Here is an 18745-nt window from a genome sequence, read left to right on the forward strand (position 1 = left end):
CTCAAGTAAGTCACCACGATGTTTGTATATAGGGAAAGTCCCCATAGCTGATAGAATTGCTGGATTACATGGATTGACTTTGAATTACAAGATATTTACGAAAGAAGCCATTGCTTACGTTTCCGACATTGGCCCATATGAAGGTTCAGGGTCGAATCACGAAAATTTAATTTTGACAGATCGATGTCCAACTATACCAGTTGTACCATTGAGGAAACACAAAAAAGGGGTCAACTTTTAGTCAGCAGCTTTGCATGAAGTTCCACATATGTTATGTGCTTCTAGTCTAGAACATTAAGAAAAGTAGACATATAATATAAATTCTCGACATTGTTTCTTCTGGTATAGAATATTAAGAAATGTAAAATTGCTTGCTTAGCAAAATACCGGTGTGTATAAAAAAAACACCCAAAATTTGGGGGGGCAGATAATTTTTAAGGGAGCCTGACCCCCTTGGTACCCCCGAGAGCTACGCCAATGGGCCGCAGTTGGGCTGCGCTGTTCAAAAAATGATAACTTTCGGGTTCGACATTTTCACGACTTTCCTGGACATAGAGTATTATTGTGCATGCCACACAATATACAGCTTTCCCCCGAAGAACGCGTTACCCACTGAATTCTACCCATCGCTTTGTCTCGGTGGGTTTTCAACCAAGTGCTCTGATTTTCTGCGAGTGACTAGTTCTCCATTGGCACTACTCACATGCAAACAATCAGACCGACTGGTTGAAACCGCGTTCTTCAGAAGAAACCTTTGTTTTTTTTTCCACATCTGCGTAGGATATCTCACCCATTCAAAACACACATGGGCCAAGACCAACCCCGGCTCTACTTCCCTTCCGAAGAAAGACGTGACCAGAGATTTGTATGCCTCAAAAAATCCCACCTACCTCGGCTGGGATTGAACCCAGACCCATTGGGGTGAGAAAGCAGTCACGCTTACCACTACACCACCGGCGCCGGCTCGGAAGATAGCTGTACGTGTATTGGTTGGTATAAAAAGCTCTCTATTAAAGTGTTTTAGTGCTTCAAAGAACACAGAGCAGGCGTTACCACAGAATTGCTCAATTTTATCTTTTATTACTCAAAGGAGAAATAAGTGATCAGATTCGATAAGAAGTGCTTATGAGGACTCGTAAATTTGACTCTAGTCCTATCCCGTAGAGTATACGGCTGCAATAATTTGGCAAAAGGGTTGGGCCGTGTCTTTATTTCTCAAAAACCCCTTACCTGAAGTACTAGCCTTAATCTCTGATTCCAACATAAACATAGTCCTTTAAACCACCCATAATCTTTTCAATGAAAACTCCTTTGTTCTATTTATATGACCACTTTCAAATGTTTGCCACCAACAAGTGCATGGGTATTCCCCGCCATTCATAAATCTACGGGGCGTTTCCCATGATGGTTCTTAACCTCAGCACTTTCCTTTTTGTTTATAATGTCCATGTCTCACCGTGGTATCACATATCAGGCAGCCGACTGCACTAGTCGCACGAGGCAGACTGGTATTTCTGATGCGATAGGTTTTCCTCATTGTGACGAACCTTCTAAACCCGCGAAAACAGGTTCTTTGGTCATGTAAGACAAGATGAAAAATGCAGCAAATTTGTGTTGGTTTATGAAGGACGTTTCAACGACACGCGCATCGCGAAGATGAGCTTGTGCTAAACTAGGACGTATAGAAAAGGGCGCTCTGATCACTGATCACCGCCCAATAGATGTATTCTTCGAAAACGTAGAGAGCGCTTTCTCAGAGTTGTCGAGAGGAACTTTCGATCGACAGCGAGAGGAACGAATATGCGGTGTAAAGATCACGATCGGCGACAGTCAGTGTGCGTGTTGATCTGCTAGCGTGAGGTTCGTCGCGTTTCTTATTTCTGTATTGAATCCAGTACTCACGAGTTGCATTAGAATAGTTTTGCCTAAAGAATGCTCACCTGTAGTAAATAGAGTATGGCATCAATATAGCCATGATGTGTTTGTATCTGAGTAACGATAGCTATTAAAAAAGCCCAGTTCACATGCTATGCTTAATTAGCGTATATGGTAATCTTTGTAATTTAATACGGTGTGCGGTTAGCCGACAGATTAATTAACCAGCAGTAGTGGAGAAATTTGCAAATTATTCCAGCAAACATTGTGTTTGTATATTGGTGATAGTCACCAAATAATCATATCAACGACGGTTTCATCGAAAGTGATGTCACCCAGAAGCACTGGAAGCTGAACAAATAAGTCACCGGAACCAGTTTTGAATTAAAAAAAAAAACACCATTGAAGGTCAACAGCTTGCAGAAGAAAATTGATAACAGCCAGGAGACGACTAACAATAATGAAATCCAAAACCACCAGCGAAGTTGCAAAGCTATTGGCGTTGGCGTTCACATTCATCGGAATAAGCTCAACCCGAGCGCAATACCTGCAGTCCCCATGCCCCGACGTATTCACATACCAAGTCGATTCCAACACCAACCAAATATTTGGATATGTCGAAATCAGCAACATTCAAGTCGGCCAAGTTGCGAAACTAAACATCGATCTATCAATCGCGACGCAATTGGCACAGGTGAGCGCTCTATATTGTAATTTTATATCCCATTAGGTTTAGTAAATCGGAAACACAACAACTTAATAAAATCAAATAAGTTGAAAATGCTGCCACAGGGAGCTTTCTCTAAAATTTAATGTTAAGTATACGCTCAAATCTATTGAAATAATAAAACACCAACAACACGGTACAAGCCGACGATTGATACAGAGAAGAAAAAATCCCCGCAGAAGCAGATTAACCACTTTTGACAGAGGGCCTGTTCATAAACTACGTAGACAGTTTTTTGGGATTCTTCATCCCCCCCCCTCCCCCTGCGTAGACAATTGTCCATACAAAAAAATTAAAATTTGTATGGGCCGTGGATAATTGTCAACCCCCGCCCCCCCTAAAACTGTCTACGTAGTTTATGGACAGCCCCAGACTGTATTGTGTAAATACAAAATCAATCTTGCGATTGCGGCGCGTTATATTTCACGACCATAAATGAGGAAAACCATGTTAAAACGTAATTCATCGTAGAGGTTTTCGCGTTCGAATGATTAAAAATTCGTTTAAGCTATGGACGGTTTCCCATGCGACTATGGAATGCGCATCAGCTTATCAAAAACGTAACAGAGCATGTTGGCTCGACAGCAAATGCACACACAAAAAGTGGCAAGCGGCAAAAATGTCGTGACATTTCTGAACTTTTGCTGCCAGCGACGGAAAATTTTCGCACAAAGAACGCGCAACACAGGTTAATGTCATGTAGAATTTTGCTGATTTCTGGGAAATTACTGTGTGTATTTGACGTTTATTACGTAGAATCCAAAAGATAAGAATGAATACTAACCACTGATAAGCATACATGTTAAAATTGTGTGCAAATAATTTGGTTGTTAATTTACGGTTACACGCAAGCGTTATTTTTTTATATTCTTCATCTCTGGCTTTGTTTGAAATGTACCCAATACACGACCATCGGACTTTGATTTTGAAAAAAAATATGTAGGGCAAATGGGGGTAAAATTCCCATGACAGGAAAAATGCATCTCTTGAACTTTAAATGTACTATTGAAAAACAATGTTGGCAGAAAACCATTCAAGAAAAGTTATTCCTTGAAACAGCTGGTTTCTCTACCAAACACTACCAAAATTAATGATTTGTTGTGAGGAACATCCTTCATCATGCAATCACTGGTATGTTTAATAGAAACATAGCAGTTATTTTCAACATTATCATTTGCTACTCTTATGGCGGTAAGCTCCAACTCGGATTAACTTTTAATACCGTCCCAGTTTGGATGATCTGCAAAGTGTTTGATTAGAGTTGTGTTCATTAACTCCGATGTCTATATAAAAGAGGCCTGACATTATTGATCGGGATTTAATCCGAGGATAATACTGTTTGGAGCTTACCATCATAAGTGGTACATAATCTGCCCCACGAATTGTAGTGTTAGCCTTTGAAATTCAACAAAGGAAGAACATAGATTAAATACAAACTACCTTGGTAACCTATACCTAGGTGATGTTTAGCAACACTGCCAATGTAATCAAGATAGGCGCTGCTTGATTCGCTTGGCTCAAAACTAGCCAGTCTGCTCCTGTCTAGCTGAATTTGTGTGAAACTTCTGACGATGATGATGGTCCCAGCTATTACCCCTACAAAGGTTTGAGCTGGACGATTTATCTTTGAGATAATTAAATATGACATTTCAACCAGGCTAGCAAACAAAATCGAACTGGTTTCAGTTACAGATATAAATTCCAGCGATATAAATATGGAAAAGCTCAGGCGTCCACCTCCTAATTCGCCTTTTTGTCCACCTAAAATATTCATAAGTATTACAAGCAATCAAGAGTGAATGAACAATCAACAAAGCATCCTATTACACTAGCAACCCCGCAATCTGATGCTATCATAATTTTCAGCAATGTCAGGAATGCTCACGAACCCCCAACATTTGCCAGAAAACTTACTACTAACTCAAGGTATCAAATTTTAAAAATCCACCATCACCATCGTGGCGAACAGAAATAGTTTTTGCAGTGCTACAATAATTATTGAAAAAGTCGTTATGACAGCTATCGATATAAAATAATCCGTTAGAGATAACTTCGTCAAGATACATAATTTGTCATTAAAAAAATCACTGGATAACTGTTCAAACGATAGTTCCAACGTGTGAAATGCAGTGTCTTTTTAATTGAACGTTTGATATGTCTAGGCATCGAATTGAAAACATTTATTCCTTTATAATATAATGAATGTTGTGAAGCACAAGTCAAGAAATGTGGTGTTCTTATTTCAACCGCGTTTCTAGTATTATACCTATCTATGATAGTCACTACCTCTTTCAATTCGATCACACAAATATCGAGGCAGAAAACCGTTGACTACTTTAAAAATAAACACCATAGTCAAATATACAATTCTTTACTTCACCGACAACCATTGTAAGGCGTCTAGCATCACAGTTGAGGAAATGAATCTATTACATCTCAAAATCAAACGCATTATTTTACTCTGCAAGCGCTGTAATCTCGATATTTGTGTTGCATTGGACAGAAATAAAATGGAAGGGCAAAAGTCTAGATGAGGAGAGATGATTGATTTGTATAGCTGTATTTTACTGGCAATAGTTAAATCGTTTTTCAGTCGACATAGAATTCCATACTGCTTGGCATTTTTCTTGATGACATTGTCAATGTGAGAGTTGAACTTAAGTGTGTCATCAATAATCACGCCAAGATATTTAATCTCCCGAACACGATCAATAGTCTCATCATCAATTACAACAGAGACGTTCTCATTTACTCTATTCCGCGAAACTACCATAAATTTAGTTTTACTTGTATTCAATTTCAACAGCTTATACTTCAACCATATACTTAGAGAACGCAAATCTTCATTCAAGTGTAAAACGGCATCATCTAAATCCTTAGCTGCAATGAATAACACAGTATCATCTGCAAAAAGATTAATGTCGCAAAATCGTAAAACACGTCGCAAGTCATTAATATACATAATAAATAACAGGGGCCCTAATACAGTTCCCTGGGGCACTCCAAGGTTATTCCTCACGGGACTGGAAACAGAATCATTAAAAACAGTCCGTTGAGTTCTGTCAGACAAATAGCTTTCAAACCATTTGTATGCAGTACTCGTAATTCCAAAGCGCTTGATTGATCTCAACAATAAGGGGCTAGAACTTGTTTTAAAAGCGCGTTTAGGATCCAAAAAAACAGCAACAATCGTATCTTTACACTCCAAGTTATTTTTCCACTTCACTAATATCAAATTCAACGCGGTTTCACAAGAATGACCTTCCCGATATCCCGATTGTTCTGGTATCAATAAACTATAACTATTTAAATACTCAAACAGCTGGCCTTTAACAACAAGTTCTAAAATTTTCTCTAATGTGTGCAACATGTTGATGGGACGAAACTCTTCGGCTTTAATCGTTCCAGCCACTTTTTGAATAGGGACCACTAAGGATTTCTTCCAAATTTGTGGCACATGTCCAGTTTGTAATGATTCATTAATAAGGTCCAGCAAGATGTGGCCAATGACATGAAAGCAATCTTGAATAACTCTAGCATTAACATTATCTACTCCAGCCGATTTTCCTAATGAAAAACAAATAACTCTAAGTTCATCTAATGTAATTGGGTGAAAAACTTCAAATCTACAACTACTATTAACTGGCTGTTTTATTTCGCCAGGTTCATCGACCAATCTGTTACATCTGTTACAAACAAGCTAATCGTAAAATCACTTTCTGTCAAAATTTTACCTCTTTCCCCCACTTGTCAGTTCACCTTTTATTGAATATGCACTTGGAAATTGCACTTTTAACTTTAGCAACATCTTTCAATCTTCTATCGGAGGTGTTAGCGATCATGATTTGATCTGCTTCGATTACAGAGGTACCTCATCAACCTCCAGCCTGGACAAGAGAATATCACAAGATAAACACCGATAGTTTTATAGCCGACTTGCAAAGGTACATTCTTGATGCTATTTATTACCACAACTCAGTTGATGGAAAATTACAAACTTTAAACGATATGCTTTATTCTGTCATTGATGATCATGCTCCGTTGAATATGAAAACTACTGTTGATCCTGGTGCTCCATGGATTAATCCATACATCCAAAATATCTTCCAAAAGCGATCTGACGCTCGTGATAAATGGAAAACAGATACATCCAGTGAAGCCTAATGGAATGCTTTTACAAGGTTGCGAAATAGGTCAAACCGCGTAGTGAAACAATCAAAGTTCACTTAGTTCTCTCGTCTCCTTAGGCCTTCTCTTTTTTCCAATAAACTTTGGGAGAATATAAAACGTTTGGGACTTTCAAAACTCAAATTAGAGCAGGTGGTGGTGACGTGTGTAACATCACTGCTGAATCATTGAATCAGTCCTTCATGTCAAATCAAGTGCCTGTTACTTTTGATGAACGATTTATAGCTGGTAGGTCCTCGTCAACTTCTTTTTCATTTAGGAATGTAACGAATGAAGAAGTCCTGACTGAAGTTAATTCCACTCCAGTGATTCTATCGGCTTTGACCAGTTACCACTCAGCGTTTTGAAAAAAAAACTCTTGTTGTCATTCTTTGTACCATCACGAACTTATACAATCACATTAAAACAACTTCAACATTTCCACAGCACGCGTTGTACCTGTTGGCAAAATTGATAACCCAATGAACAACAAGGTCTACACACCGATTAGCATCCTAACTGCTATTTTCAAGATTTTTGAAAGTCTTCTGACTAAACAACTAAACGATTATCTGATTCATAATACGTTACTATGACCTTTGCAGTCTGGATATCCTAAACATTATAGTACTACAACAGCTTTGATTAAAATTGAAAACGATATAAAAATTGCACTTGACAAACGTAATCGAACAGTTCTAGTTCTTTTGGATTTTAGTAAAGCTTTCGATTCTATCAATCATAAATTGTTCTTCTTTCCTTTATTTAACGTCGGTATCTGTTCCGCAATCTAGTGCCAATCACCGACGGACATCGATTGCCATTCATTGACGGCAATCGAAAGTGGACGTCCCGTTTTCGATACTTTTTTTAGATAAATATGTGGATGGAAGATTTATAAAAAAAATATTAAGTGTTTTCACGTGTGAAATGCTTTAAATATATATTTTCATTTTCCGTCATATACATGATGAAACTTCTGTTGATGTGTTTCATGGGAGACGAAACTATCAAAGTCGAGCACTTTCACTCGTCCGCTTCACCAAAGCTTGAAAGAAAGACCGATGAAGCGACGGGAGGAAGAGAGACAAGCGATTGAAAATTTTGTTTGTAGACGCCGACTGAGATTCTAGAATACTGCGAAGCTGTTCGATTTCAACAGAAAAAGAAAGCTAGCAGTCTCTACGTTGCATCGATTTTGTCGGTTGAAGCTGATTTTGTGACGCCCTGATCGAAACAATTATTTTTTTTCGTCATACCACACTTTTGTATTCGTCGAATATTATCCAATCTTAAAACAAAAAAATATATATCAAACGTTCAGGAAAAGTATCAAATACAAAATTATTGAAGCATCGATTAATTTTCGGCAAAATGAAAATTAAGATGTGTTACTGTTTATCAAATCCAACCAGGGTGTTAACTCATTTTGTTAAAGAAAATTCCCTTGAGTTCCAGGTTTTCCCAGGACTTCAACGGAAAATTTCCAGGTTTTTAAAGAAACATTTAATTGCTAAAAATATTCTATTTTGGGTAAAACAATAATGCAATTGCCACAAATGTTTTTACTTATTTTCCATGGATCTGAAAGCTAATGTAGCGTTAATGGTATCGGTAACACTTGAATTTCCTATATCGTCAGTGGAGATTTGACGTCGGAAGTCTCAACAAAGACTCATGAATTTCAGTTTAGCGGAGGCGCGACAATAACTTAGTTTAATATTTGTTTAAATAATGTAAAGATATATACTTCAAATTATAAGCAAAATCAAGAATTTTCTTCATTGCTGTGAGGGAACATCGATGACTTCTACCGATTTTAAACTTATACTATTTTTTTAATCTTGGACCCAATGAAATCATACATGGATAAATTTTCAAGAAGATGGAACAAAAATAAATATTCCAGTCTACGGACATAGAATAAATTCAAAGAACTCCCAGATTAAATTAAGGACATTGTTTTTTTCGTATTGGGTATATTCATCACATAATGGTCGCATACTTTGATCCATTGTGATATATTTCCTGTTTTTATATTGCTTTATCAGTATGTCGTATCACTATTTTGTTAAGCTACCGACATAGACTGACCAAAAGCATTTTCCCCATTTCGAATGAAATATTCTTCTTGACTAGAACCTGCATTCCAAATATCAAAGGGTTCTGCCAGCCCCTTATCCAGAAAAATACGCCTTTTTATTGAAAATTGCTGTATAAGAGCATAGCAGGTGTTCAAATTCTTCCTGTTCTATACCACAGAATTGACACATATCCTCTTGAAGGTTTCCTATTAACTTCAAGCGTTATTTACATGGACAATGTCCTTGTTATCAAACCAGTATAGACACTGAGATCTTTCTTTGATAATTCAAGAATTCTGCTAGTCATTGAAATGTTCGGAATTATGAACCGCTTCGACTGCCTAGTTGGTCTCCACTTTCATTTTTTTCCCATTTCATGATCTCCATTTTAAGGGAAAAAACAGAAATTCCACAGAATGGTTCTGGTCCTATGAATTGTTGAGATGATCCTAGCCTTGATAATGTGTCGGCTTTTTCATTCCCTTCAATTCCACAGTGACCAGGAACCCAAAATAGGTTCACCTGGTTTCAACAGGCCAATTTCTGAAGTGACATTGCACATTCCCATACGAGTTTTGAATTGCATGTTGCTGATTTTAAAGCATTGTCAATGCTACTTGACTATCAGACATAATGCAGATATTCGAAAGTTGCTAATTTCTGCGCAAGTATATTACAGAATTGCTTGTATTTCTGCATGGAACACGGTTGGCCAGTAACCCATAGATATTGAGATATCTATCCCTGGACCGGTTAATCCTGCTTCCACACGATTGTACAATCTTGAACTGTCTGTATGAAAAACAGTTGAACCTGGACGGATGTTTGGTCCCCCACTTGAACTTTGAGAAAATGTTTAGTTGTTGCTATGGAAATTCTTGAGACAATTCTAAAAAAAATCTGTATTTAGTTCGAAGTTGATTCAATCGCAGAAAGCTTTTCTAGCACAGAAGGAAAACAAAATTATGAGACTGAAGACTTTTCAATTTAATATCTCATTCTTAGAATAGTTCTTTTGATTCTGGATTAAGAAAAATCTTCAAGATTAGAAGAGGTTTTTTTTTATTTCCAGGACTTCTGGAACAAACGAAGCATTGCTGATTCAAAACTGACTAAAAGATGAACTAGCCTATGGCTAAAAATCTCTCAAATAAAGGATAAAAAAAAAATATTCAAAACTAATAAAAATGTGCACACTTAGATTATTTGACAGAAGTCAGTATTTTTTACTGGGGTTTTGAATAGCTGAAAAATTCGGTAAAAATTCAAAAGACCGTTATCCGTTATCAATTAAATTGACAAATTTGATTTTCTATCGATAAATAGAGTTCACATAACGAAGGTTGTGTTCCGTTTCTTAAATTTTCACTTAAATTTGACACTCCGAAAATAAATCGAACATCCCTCTGTTGTTGATCGTTTGATTTTCGCGAAGGTGTTTGTCAAAATTGATTACTTGTCTGTCAGAAATAAGTCTGGTGAAAAAGCAGGTATGTTTGAAAATATTCCATCTATCAAATTTAATGAAAATTCCCCAAATAGGGCACAGCCTAAGTCTGTAAAAGTTAGGAACAAGTGATTTTTCTCAGATTTTTTAACTTTTACCGAACAGTTCCGCAATTCAAAAACCCAGTAAAACCTTTGAATTAGTTTATGCGAAATGCCATGTTTTGAAATGTTTAATATTGAGAAATTAAAATAAATCAAGTGTCTGTAACTACAAATATTTTAAAATTTCTGGCACATTAAAAATCTCTAATGGGTTATGCTTGAACAAGTTTTCAAAACTTTTATTTTTGTCAATTTTTGACTTTGCAACATTTGCGATAGCTTAAACGCAGTAACACAAATTATCGACTCCTATAACTAGATTTGTTTAAACTAGCTTACTAGAAAAAATCAAGCCTCTATTTCAATACATGTTCACCTAAAATATTGAAAGGACATATAAGTATCACAAGGACAAACAAAATACATTGGATTATATGTTGTGGTAAATAATGGCCAGCATTTCTGTTAAAAATTAAAGTATGCAAAATTCAGTAAAGAATTAATTTTCGTTTATTTAAATAATGATTATTCGCTTTATGTACAATGTATAACTTCATCTGGATATGTATTTCTAATAAATGTAGTTTTCTAATTAATTTTGTTTGGACTAGAATCTAGAATGAAAAGAACCTTAAAAAACACAATTCAAGCCTAAGAATTTATGACTCCAGAATTCTTATGTTCAAACTAACAAGGAAGATAAAGTTCTTCTTCTTCTTCTTAGCATTTCAAGCTTATTGCATATCGCATATTAGCTTATTGCGTGCTCTCAACTTAGTGTTCTAGATGCACTTCCACAGTTACTAATTGAGAGCTTTCGATGCCTGTACCATTGGTATAATTGTGTGGCAAGTCCAATCATACTTCTATGCCCAGAAAGAAATTCGAGAAATTTTCCAACCCGATAAATTCCTAGACCGGACCGGGAATTGAACCAAGCCACCTCCAGCATGGTCTTGCTTTGTAGCTGCGCCTTTACCGACTGAGCTAAGGGAGACGCCATACATAAAGTTGTTTATATTATAAACTATTTCAAAATTAATGACAGGTTCCCTGGTGTATTTCAATATAATCTATTCTAAAAAAAATGCTTCATAAAGTAATTTTAAAATTCCCGTTTTTTCAGGTAAAATAAAATTTCCTGAAGATTCCAGGTATTCCTGGTTTTTTTTTTATGTAGTAGACACCCTGTAAACGGGAAATATGGATACGCTAATAAACAAATACCATTAACGAACTGTATCCCGGATGGGTAAACTATCCCACAAATGGTTTGGACGATTACCCGAACACGTCGTTAAGCTCTCTTTTATGGTTATTTTTATTAGGCTAGGGCAATCAATTTAGAAGTCATCTAAATATAGAAGAAAAATTTCTTTTGGTTTAAAAATCCGCTCGAAAAAGAAAAGGAGAGTGTGGGTTGTGCTTAGTAGGCCCAAAATTAGATCTAACCCTTATTCACTAAGGTGCCTTTGACTCTCTACACTCAAATTAAGCGTCAGATATACTTTAAATTCAAGTATGATTTTTGACATTATCTGTAGAGTCTGTTAACTGTGTAGCAAACTAATACCCATTTTTTCATATTTAATATCTCTCAACAAAATCTCTACTTGATGATTTCCTTGACCTTGACCGTTATGTGCTCGACAGGGTACCGGGGTGCCCAGTAGACTGCTACAACATTTGAACTTATCGCTCCACAATGCTCAAACGGTTCCAAATTGGGTCCTGATTAGCCTCCCAAAATTTTATCTCATTTAGTAAGAAACTGACTTGGCACAAACTTTTTCATTTTATATGGAAATTACTATGGACAACCAATGTTTTTGTTCATATTTATCGAACAATTCACCATATCAGTCTGCTTTAAAAAAATTATAGCTGCGCTTTTAGAATATTTTCTCAACTGCAATTTTGTTGTAGACCAGTTTTCGATCAACTGTAAGGAACAAAAGTTATTAATGCTTAGCTACTGATGTCTTATGATTATGCTCAATCAACTGTTCGGCACGCAAAATTAGTGTTTCTGCCGCGTAGAATAGAGCACAACAATCATGGCTACTATGTCACACTGCAGAATACAGTGTTGCCTATAAAACAGCTGCTGGATCATGCCATAAGATTATAAATCTCTTAAACAATTAATAAGTATTTAATTTGACGTTTGCCTGAAAACGATCTTACCAAAAAGTTGTACCTGAGAAAATTTCTCATAATAATAACTGTAGAACTTTTTAACAGTGTAATATGGAAAACGGCTAGAAGACTTTGAAGGACAAATTTGGTTTTCCCATAGTAATTTCCATATAAACTTCAAATGGTTTGTGCCAAGTAAGTTTCTTACCAAATAAGCTCAAATTTTGGAAAGGCTACTCAGGACCTGATTTGGAACCGTTTGAGCACTGTGGAGCGAAAATTTCAAAATTTCACGGTGTAGAAAAAAGCAAAAAATAATGTCGAGCACATAAAGGTTTTATAACGCTAGTTTACAACATATTTGAACTTTGTACGTTGATGGTCATTTCCCATGTAAAATCGTGCGCTGAATCCAAAAATGTAGTCCAAAAAGATCTCAGTAGGATAGTTTTCGAAACATAGTTAAAAAATTAAATTTCTTTTTAAAAAAATGTGTTTACTAAAATACAACTATCTCCGACTGTAATGAAGCTATATTATATATTTAAACGCCAAATTATATATGATAAAATTTGCTTTCGATCGTTTAGAACCTTTTTTTAGTGAGATTAATGGTACGACTACTACAAACATTTTTATTTACACTGCTTAAATTAATTTTTTCATAGAAAAATGCAAAATATAAAAAAAAAATAAACAAACTATTACTTAACAACAATAACACTATTATCACTGACAATTGATGTTCAGGAGATTGAAAGAAAATTTTGTCACCTTCAATTTGGCGTTAAAAAAATTGATATAATCTTATTAAATCGGAGATATTTGTATTTTAGTAAACACACTTTTTAAGTGAATTTTCATTTTTAGCTGCATCTCAAAAACTATCCTACTGAGATTTTTTTTTTGACAACGTTTTTGGATTCAGCGCACTATTTATAAGAATCATTGGTCAAAGATTCAAGTTAATTTCTTTTCCTTTTTTTTGTAAACTATTTTAATATATCGAGTTCATTTATATAGAGACGTATACCCCTCTTAAAAAAAAAAAAAAAACTCATCCAAACACGTTTAAAAACCATTATATGCAGTGATTATTTTATCACACAATAATTACATCTTTCCTAAAGTACCGATGTAACAATTCCATTCTCCACACTCATCCCTCTTCCACAGAACAATGTCGGATCCATCACGTTAGTCAAAACCCGCGAAGCGACATTCACTGACATCCTTCATGGTAATCCGGCGCAGTATCGGGTTAACTTCCCGCTTCAAAACGTTCTGCCGACGGTGCTCAATATTGCTCTTAATGGACAAACCATCTGTACGGGCTACCGTGCTCAAGGACGCATCATAACCACCATCAATCTCGAGCATACATTGTACACCGAGCTGAAACCGAATGGAATCCGAAACAACAATGGTTTCCAAAACCAGCCGCCTATCGACACTAATCAGCTGTTCTATCAACAATCCCATCCAGTAGTACGTCCAAAGCCTCAACCACAGCCTAGGCCCACAAACCCACCGCAGATTTCGTATCAGCCCCAAACGCCTCGCCCCAATCGCGAACGTACCACTATATCACCGCCAGTTTCCTCTGCTAGCTTGTAAGTACATATGGAAGGTATACCAGATTGTAATATCTGGTACAGTTCCGCTAATCATTGTTCAATTTTCCAAAACACACATTTGTAACACATCAACTATTCCGTTTCAGCACCTGCGGCAAGCCGTCCAGTTCCTCCTTGAACCGTCTCTCCTTCAATGGTGAACGTGTGGACAAAGGTCAATTCCCGTGGATAGTGCCTCTGTTCGATCGTGATCAGACTCGTGAACCAACCTACATATGCGGCAGTACGGTCATCTCCAAAAGGCATTTGATTACCGCGGCCCACTGCATCTACGAATTTGATGACTTTATCAAAGCGGAACGGCTGCTCGCCATACCGGGAATGTACAACATTGATAACTTTGCAGACGAGAATGCCAAGTTTGCCTACATCGAATCGGTCCATCCACACGGGGATTACGATTATGAAGATGACCTGAACGATGCGGATATAGTAATACTAAATCTGAAGGAGGTGTTGACCTTCTCTGAATATATCATTCCTATTTGCTTGTGGAAGGACGCCAATGATCTGGAGCGAGTTGTCGATCAGGAAGGCGTCGTAGCTGGTTGGGGTGTGACAGAAAATGGATCAACCTCGATTCCGACGTACATTAAAGCGATAATCGTATCCCGGAAATCGTGTCGAGATAATGTTGAAAGGATGCTTCCACAAAATACACGGGTGTTCTGCGGTGATGGTCGAGGCTCAGCCCCTTGCAATGGTGATTCGGGTAGCGGGTTCGTTCTGAAACGCGGCAACCAGTACTACCTGCGAGGTATTGTTTCCAAGGGTCAGCAAGATCGCACAACCCTGATATGTGACGTCAACAAATTTGCAATATACACCGACGTTGCGCCGTTCCGGTTCTGGATCAGAGAAACCATGGGCTTGTGAAGAAAGCAAAAGCGAAACACCAACCATCGAAAAGACTTTTTTTTGTTGAAGTGGCGAGAATCAGCAACTGAACCAAGAAGTCAACAGAAATAGGCATAATCTGTGTTTTGATCGGATTCTGATGCCATTTGCTGTGATTATTACAAACCAATCTGATTAATTATATTTAAATAGAAATAATTACCCTATGGCGTAAATGTCATATGTTTTCCGTATCCTACCCTGCTTTTGAACGAGTAATAAAACCGCTACAGGCAACTACGCTTCCAGTATTGCAGATCACCGATCACATATCAAAATACCATAGAATAGAATTTCTGTACAACAGCCTCCTGTAGGAGGGACGGTCACCCACACCACAGCTTGCAAACACACTGCTTCTACTTCTCCCTGACATTGACGCTTTTTTTTTCGAGCTTATGTATGCCTGCTCTCAACTTAGTGTTGTTTTAAGCAGCTATTAGGGGAAACGCTCCTATAGTTGCGGTACGTTAGAAGCGTTAGGTTCCTATAGTTGTGCATGGAAACTCAATACACAACTATAGGAACCTAACGCTTCTAACGTACCGCAACTATAGGAGCATTTATCCTAATTGAGAGCCAGTCCATGCATGGATTTATATATTTTTGATGCTCAAAGAAATCTTGAAAATTTCCAACTCTAACCATGCCTTAGCTGACATTCTGAGAGTCCAAGCACATCGCTATAGACGGAGAATATCCTGTTCAGGGGTCATGAGGGATGGCGATAAGGAAGAACTTATATGAATGATGAAAAAGCGATGAATAATGAATTCCAAGAATCAACAAATCACTTTCTAGTTTTCCTATCTTTTGATGGGATGCGGTTCATTACACTATGCGCCACGACTTTCTAGGACAGGACAAGTTAACCGTATTTGACGTTTTATGGTCTCTAGAAGTCTAGAATAAATGTTTGGCCTAACAAGATACGTTTTTTAGAAACCGCTCGCTTTATGAGGCTGTATCGCCCTATAGGCATGTGTGTGAGACCGTCAACGAGCTTGCAATATGGGCGTGGGGTGAAACATAAGGAAAGCATTTTCAAATGTTTTAGACAAATATTCCTCTAGTCATTTTCTACAAATGGCCCATGCACAACAGTAATGACCAATATCGTAAATAATATAGTACCTTAAAAACGTGACGTGCATACCACCACATAACATAATATGGAACTTCATGCAAAAAGCTGACTCAAATCTGACCCCTTTTTGGTTTTGCCTCAAAGGTATAACTGGCATAGTTGGACATCGATCTGTCAAAATAAAATTTTCATGATATCGACACTGAGCATTCATAAAGACCAATGTCGAAAACATAAATAATGGCTTCTTTGATAAATGTCTCGTAGGTCAAAGTCAATCCATGTAAGCCACTAATTTCATCGGATATGAGGACTCTTTCTCTACACAATCATGGTGTTGGTTTTCTTGAAGGAGTTTTCATTTTCGAGAAATTCAAACAAAAAGATATTGTTTACGTTTGCAGCATTGGCCCTTACGAAAGTAAGCATTGGCGTTGACGGCGACTCTGCAACTCGTTAATCCTGGTAAAATCCCATAAGCATCTGACAATCTGTGCATGAAATCTATAGCGGACTTTGTTTTATCTCTTCATTCCTCCAACAAACCGCCGTTTATTCACGCAAAGATTGACATAATTGTCGTGACTGAACCGAGGATTTTACCATAGGAGTAAAGAGTTACAGCGTGACCGAAGAGGCGAATTGTCAATAGACACGTTGATGCGCAATGAGATGGTGTTCGTCCGCTGTTCAAATGCTTGGCGGAGTTTGACGTGTGGGCATTCTTTTTTCGACTACACTCAAAAAAATCCACACGTTTGATCGAACTGTTTAAACACTTGATTTTTTAAATGCACAATCACATTTACTTTATTTCACCTTATTTCAATGTGTTATACACGTTAATTTCTAGTGTTTCAAACTTTGAAAAGTTGAAAATCTTTCACTATCTATTCAAGTGTATTGCACATTGAATCACACTACTGTTAAAAACAGATGGATTTAAAGTGTTTTGCATTTCAATACGATGCGAATTGCTTGCTTAGAAAGGTAAACATCGAAAACAAGAGTTGTGACTTTATCCTATCAAACCGTCTCATATATGAGAACAACCGTGGCACAGTGAGATCGAACGAAGACTCCGACAGCAGCACACCCCAACAGTCCATGATCGAATCCCAAATCAGACCCATTAAAAAGATATGTGAAAGCTCTGGCCTCTGAAATTTGTTTATATATTTGTCGATTCATTTTTAGAGTCGGTAAAGTAGAAGTCGATAAAGTAGAACATTGTAGAATATTGAACTATGAAGTGCAAAGCTATTGATATCACCATATGAGGCACATAGAATCCAAGTGTGTCACAATTCAAATCCATAGTGTTCAGGCATGGTTCATAGCATAAGATTCACACATGAAATGGATGTGTTTCACAATAAGCGCAAAATTAAGTGTGAGACACATGATGGTGACGCGTGCAATTTTTTGAGTGTAGCTCGACAAGGGGCTTTTCAAAGGATTTTTTAACTAGTATGTTCAAGTCGGTCAGAAGCCAATCAAGAGCGTTGTTATTCCGTGATATTGCCTATTTACAGATGCATTATTTCTACATCTTATTGGTTTGCATTCGATTCATGACAGAAATTATGTTAATTGAAAGTAATTTATTGCAAACAATTCGAAGATTTGAGGATTACGTTTAATAGGTGTAAAATTATCATTTTGTCTGTCTTATGTTGAAATATTCTTAACTGTGCTTTTAGTGAGTTAACTTATGATTACATCACGAAATATCGAGTTGATGCATATTAACGATTATTTTCGTTAGTAAATAGTGCTTAACTTTGATACAGTTAGCTAGGAGTCCCACCCTGAGACCTTAGGCATAGTGGTCGAAAAAAAGTATGTAATGAATGTGTGTAGCTCCTCTTTTGCCTTTTCAATCAACAAGGATCAACCTTACCATGTTTTTTGTTAAAAAGTAATTGGAGTAGTTCTTTGTGTTGGGATTTTTGAGGAAATTTTCAATTGACGGCAAGCTAAAACATAGAGAAATCTTGGGTATCGATAAGCACTCGATTTCATTTATCGTTCTGCTTTCAAAATTCTTGCTAATGGAACGATGCAAAGTCAACTCAAAACACTGAATATTTTTCAAATGGTACTTCTGACTCTTGTTCCAAATGTTGCTGCTTCTCTCTGGACTTCAAAATGTAAGCACTTAATTCCAAATTTACGCGGTCATGTTTTTCCTCCTAATGAAAGCAATGTTTGATGCAATTGGTTCCAAAAAATAGAAAGTGTCCAAAGAAGGAAATGTTACATACATGTTTCTTCTAAGTTTACCACAGTTTTGCTGTGTGAATCAAGGTGATGAATATGTTAAAGTTAGCTATATCATTTTATAAAAAAGCACATAAATGGTTAAGGAAATCGTAAGACATGAGTTCAGGAGTGCTAGGAACACATAGAATTATAAACCACGGTAGAATCATTCAAAAGATTTGACAAGCCCCTTGATCCCCTTCTCATTTTACAGCTGGTATAATCAATTTGACAGATCGATGTCCTTCTATACCACTTGAAATCACTGAAAAGGGGTCGATTTTTTATGATCGAGTTCCACATATGTTATGTGATA

At 37.0% G+C, this 18745-nt stretch overlaps 1 protein-coding gene across 1 annotated transcript; it reads left to right on the forward strand.

The window, feature by feature from the left end:
* The first annotated feature begins 1819 nt into the window (after positions 1–1819).
* LOC135700215 (serine protease gd-like) lies at positions 1820–15481 on the forward strand. The gene is made up of 3 exons (XM_065220659.1): positions 1820–2569; positions 13720–14156; positions 14267–15481. Exons 1-3 carry the CDS (start codon positions 2336–2338, stop codon positions 15054–15056), a joined length of 1461 nt encoding a protein of 486 aa, XP_065076731.1. The 5' UTR covers positions 1820–2335; the 3' UTR covers positions 15057–15481.
* The last annotated feature ends 3264 nt before the right edge of the window (positions 15482–18745 follow it).

The sequence above is a fragment of the Ochlerotatus camptorhynchus genome, unplaced genomic scaffold (genome assembly GCF_037179485.1).
Source record: "Ochlerotatus camptorhynchus isolate MF236.1 unplaced genomic scaffold, CSIRO-AGI_Acam_v1.1 ptg000130l, whole genome shotgun sequence".
Lineage (NCBI taxonomy): Eukaryota > Metazoa > Arthropoda > Insecta > Diptera > Culicidae > Ochlerotatus > Ochlerotatus camptorhynchus.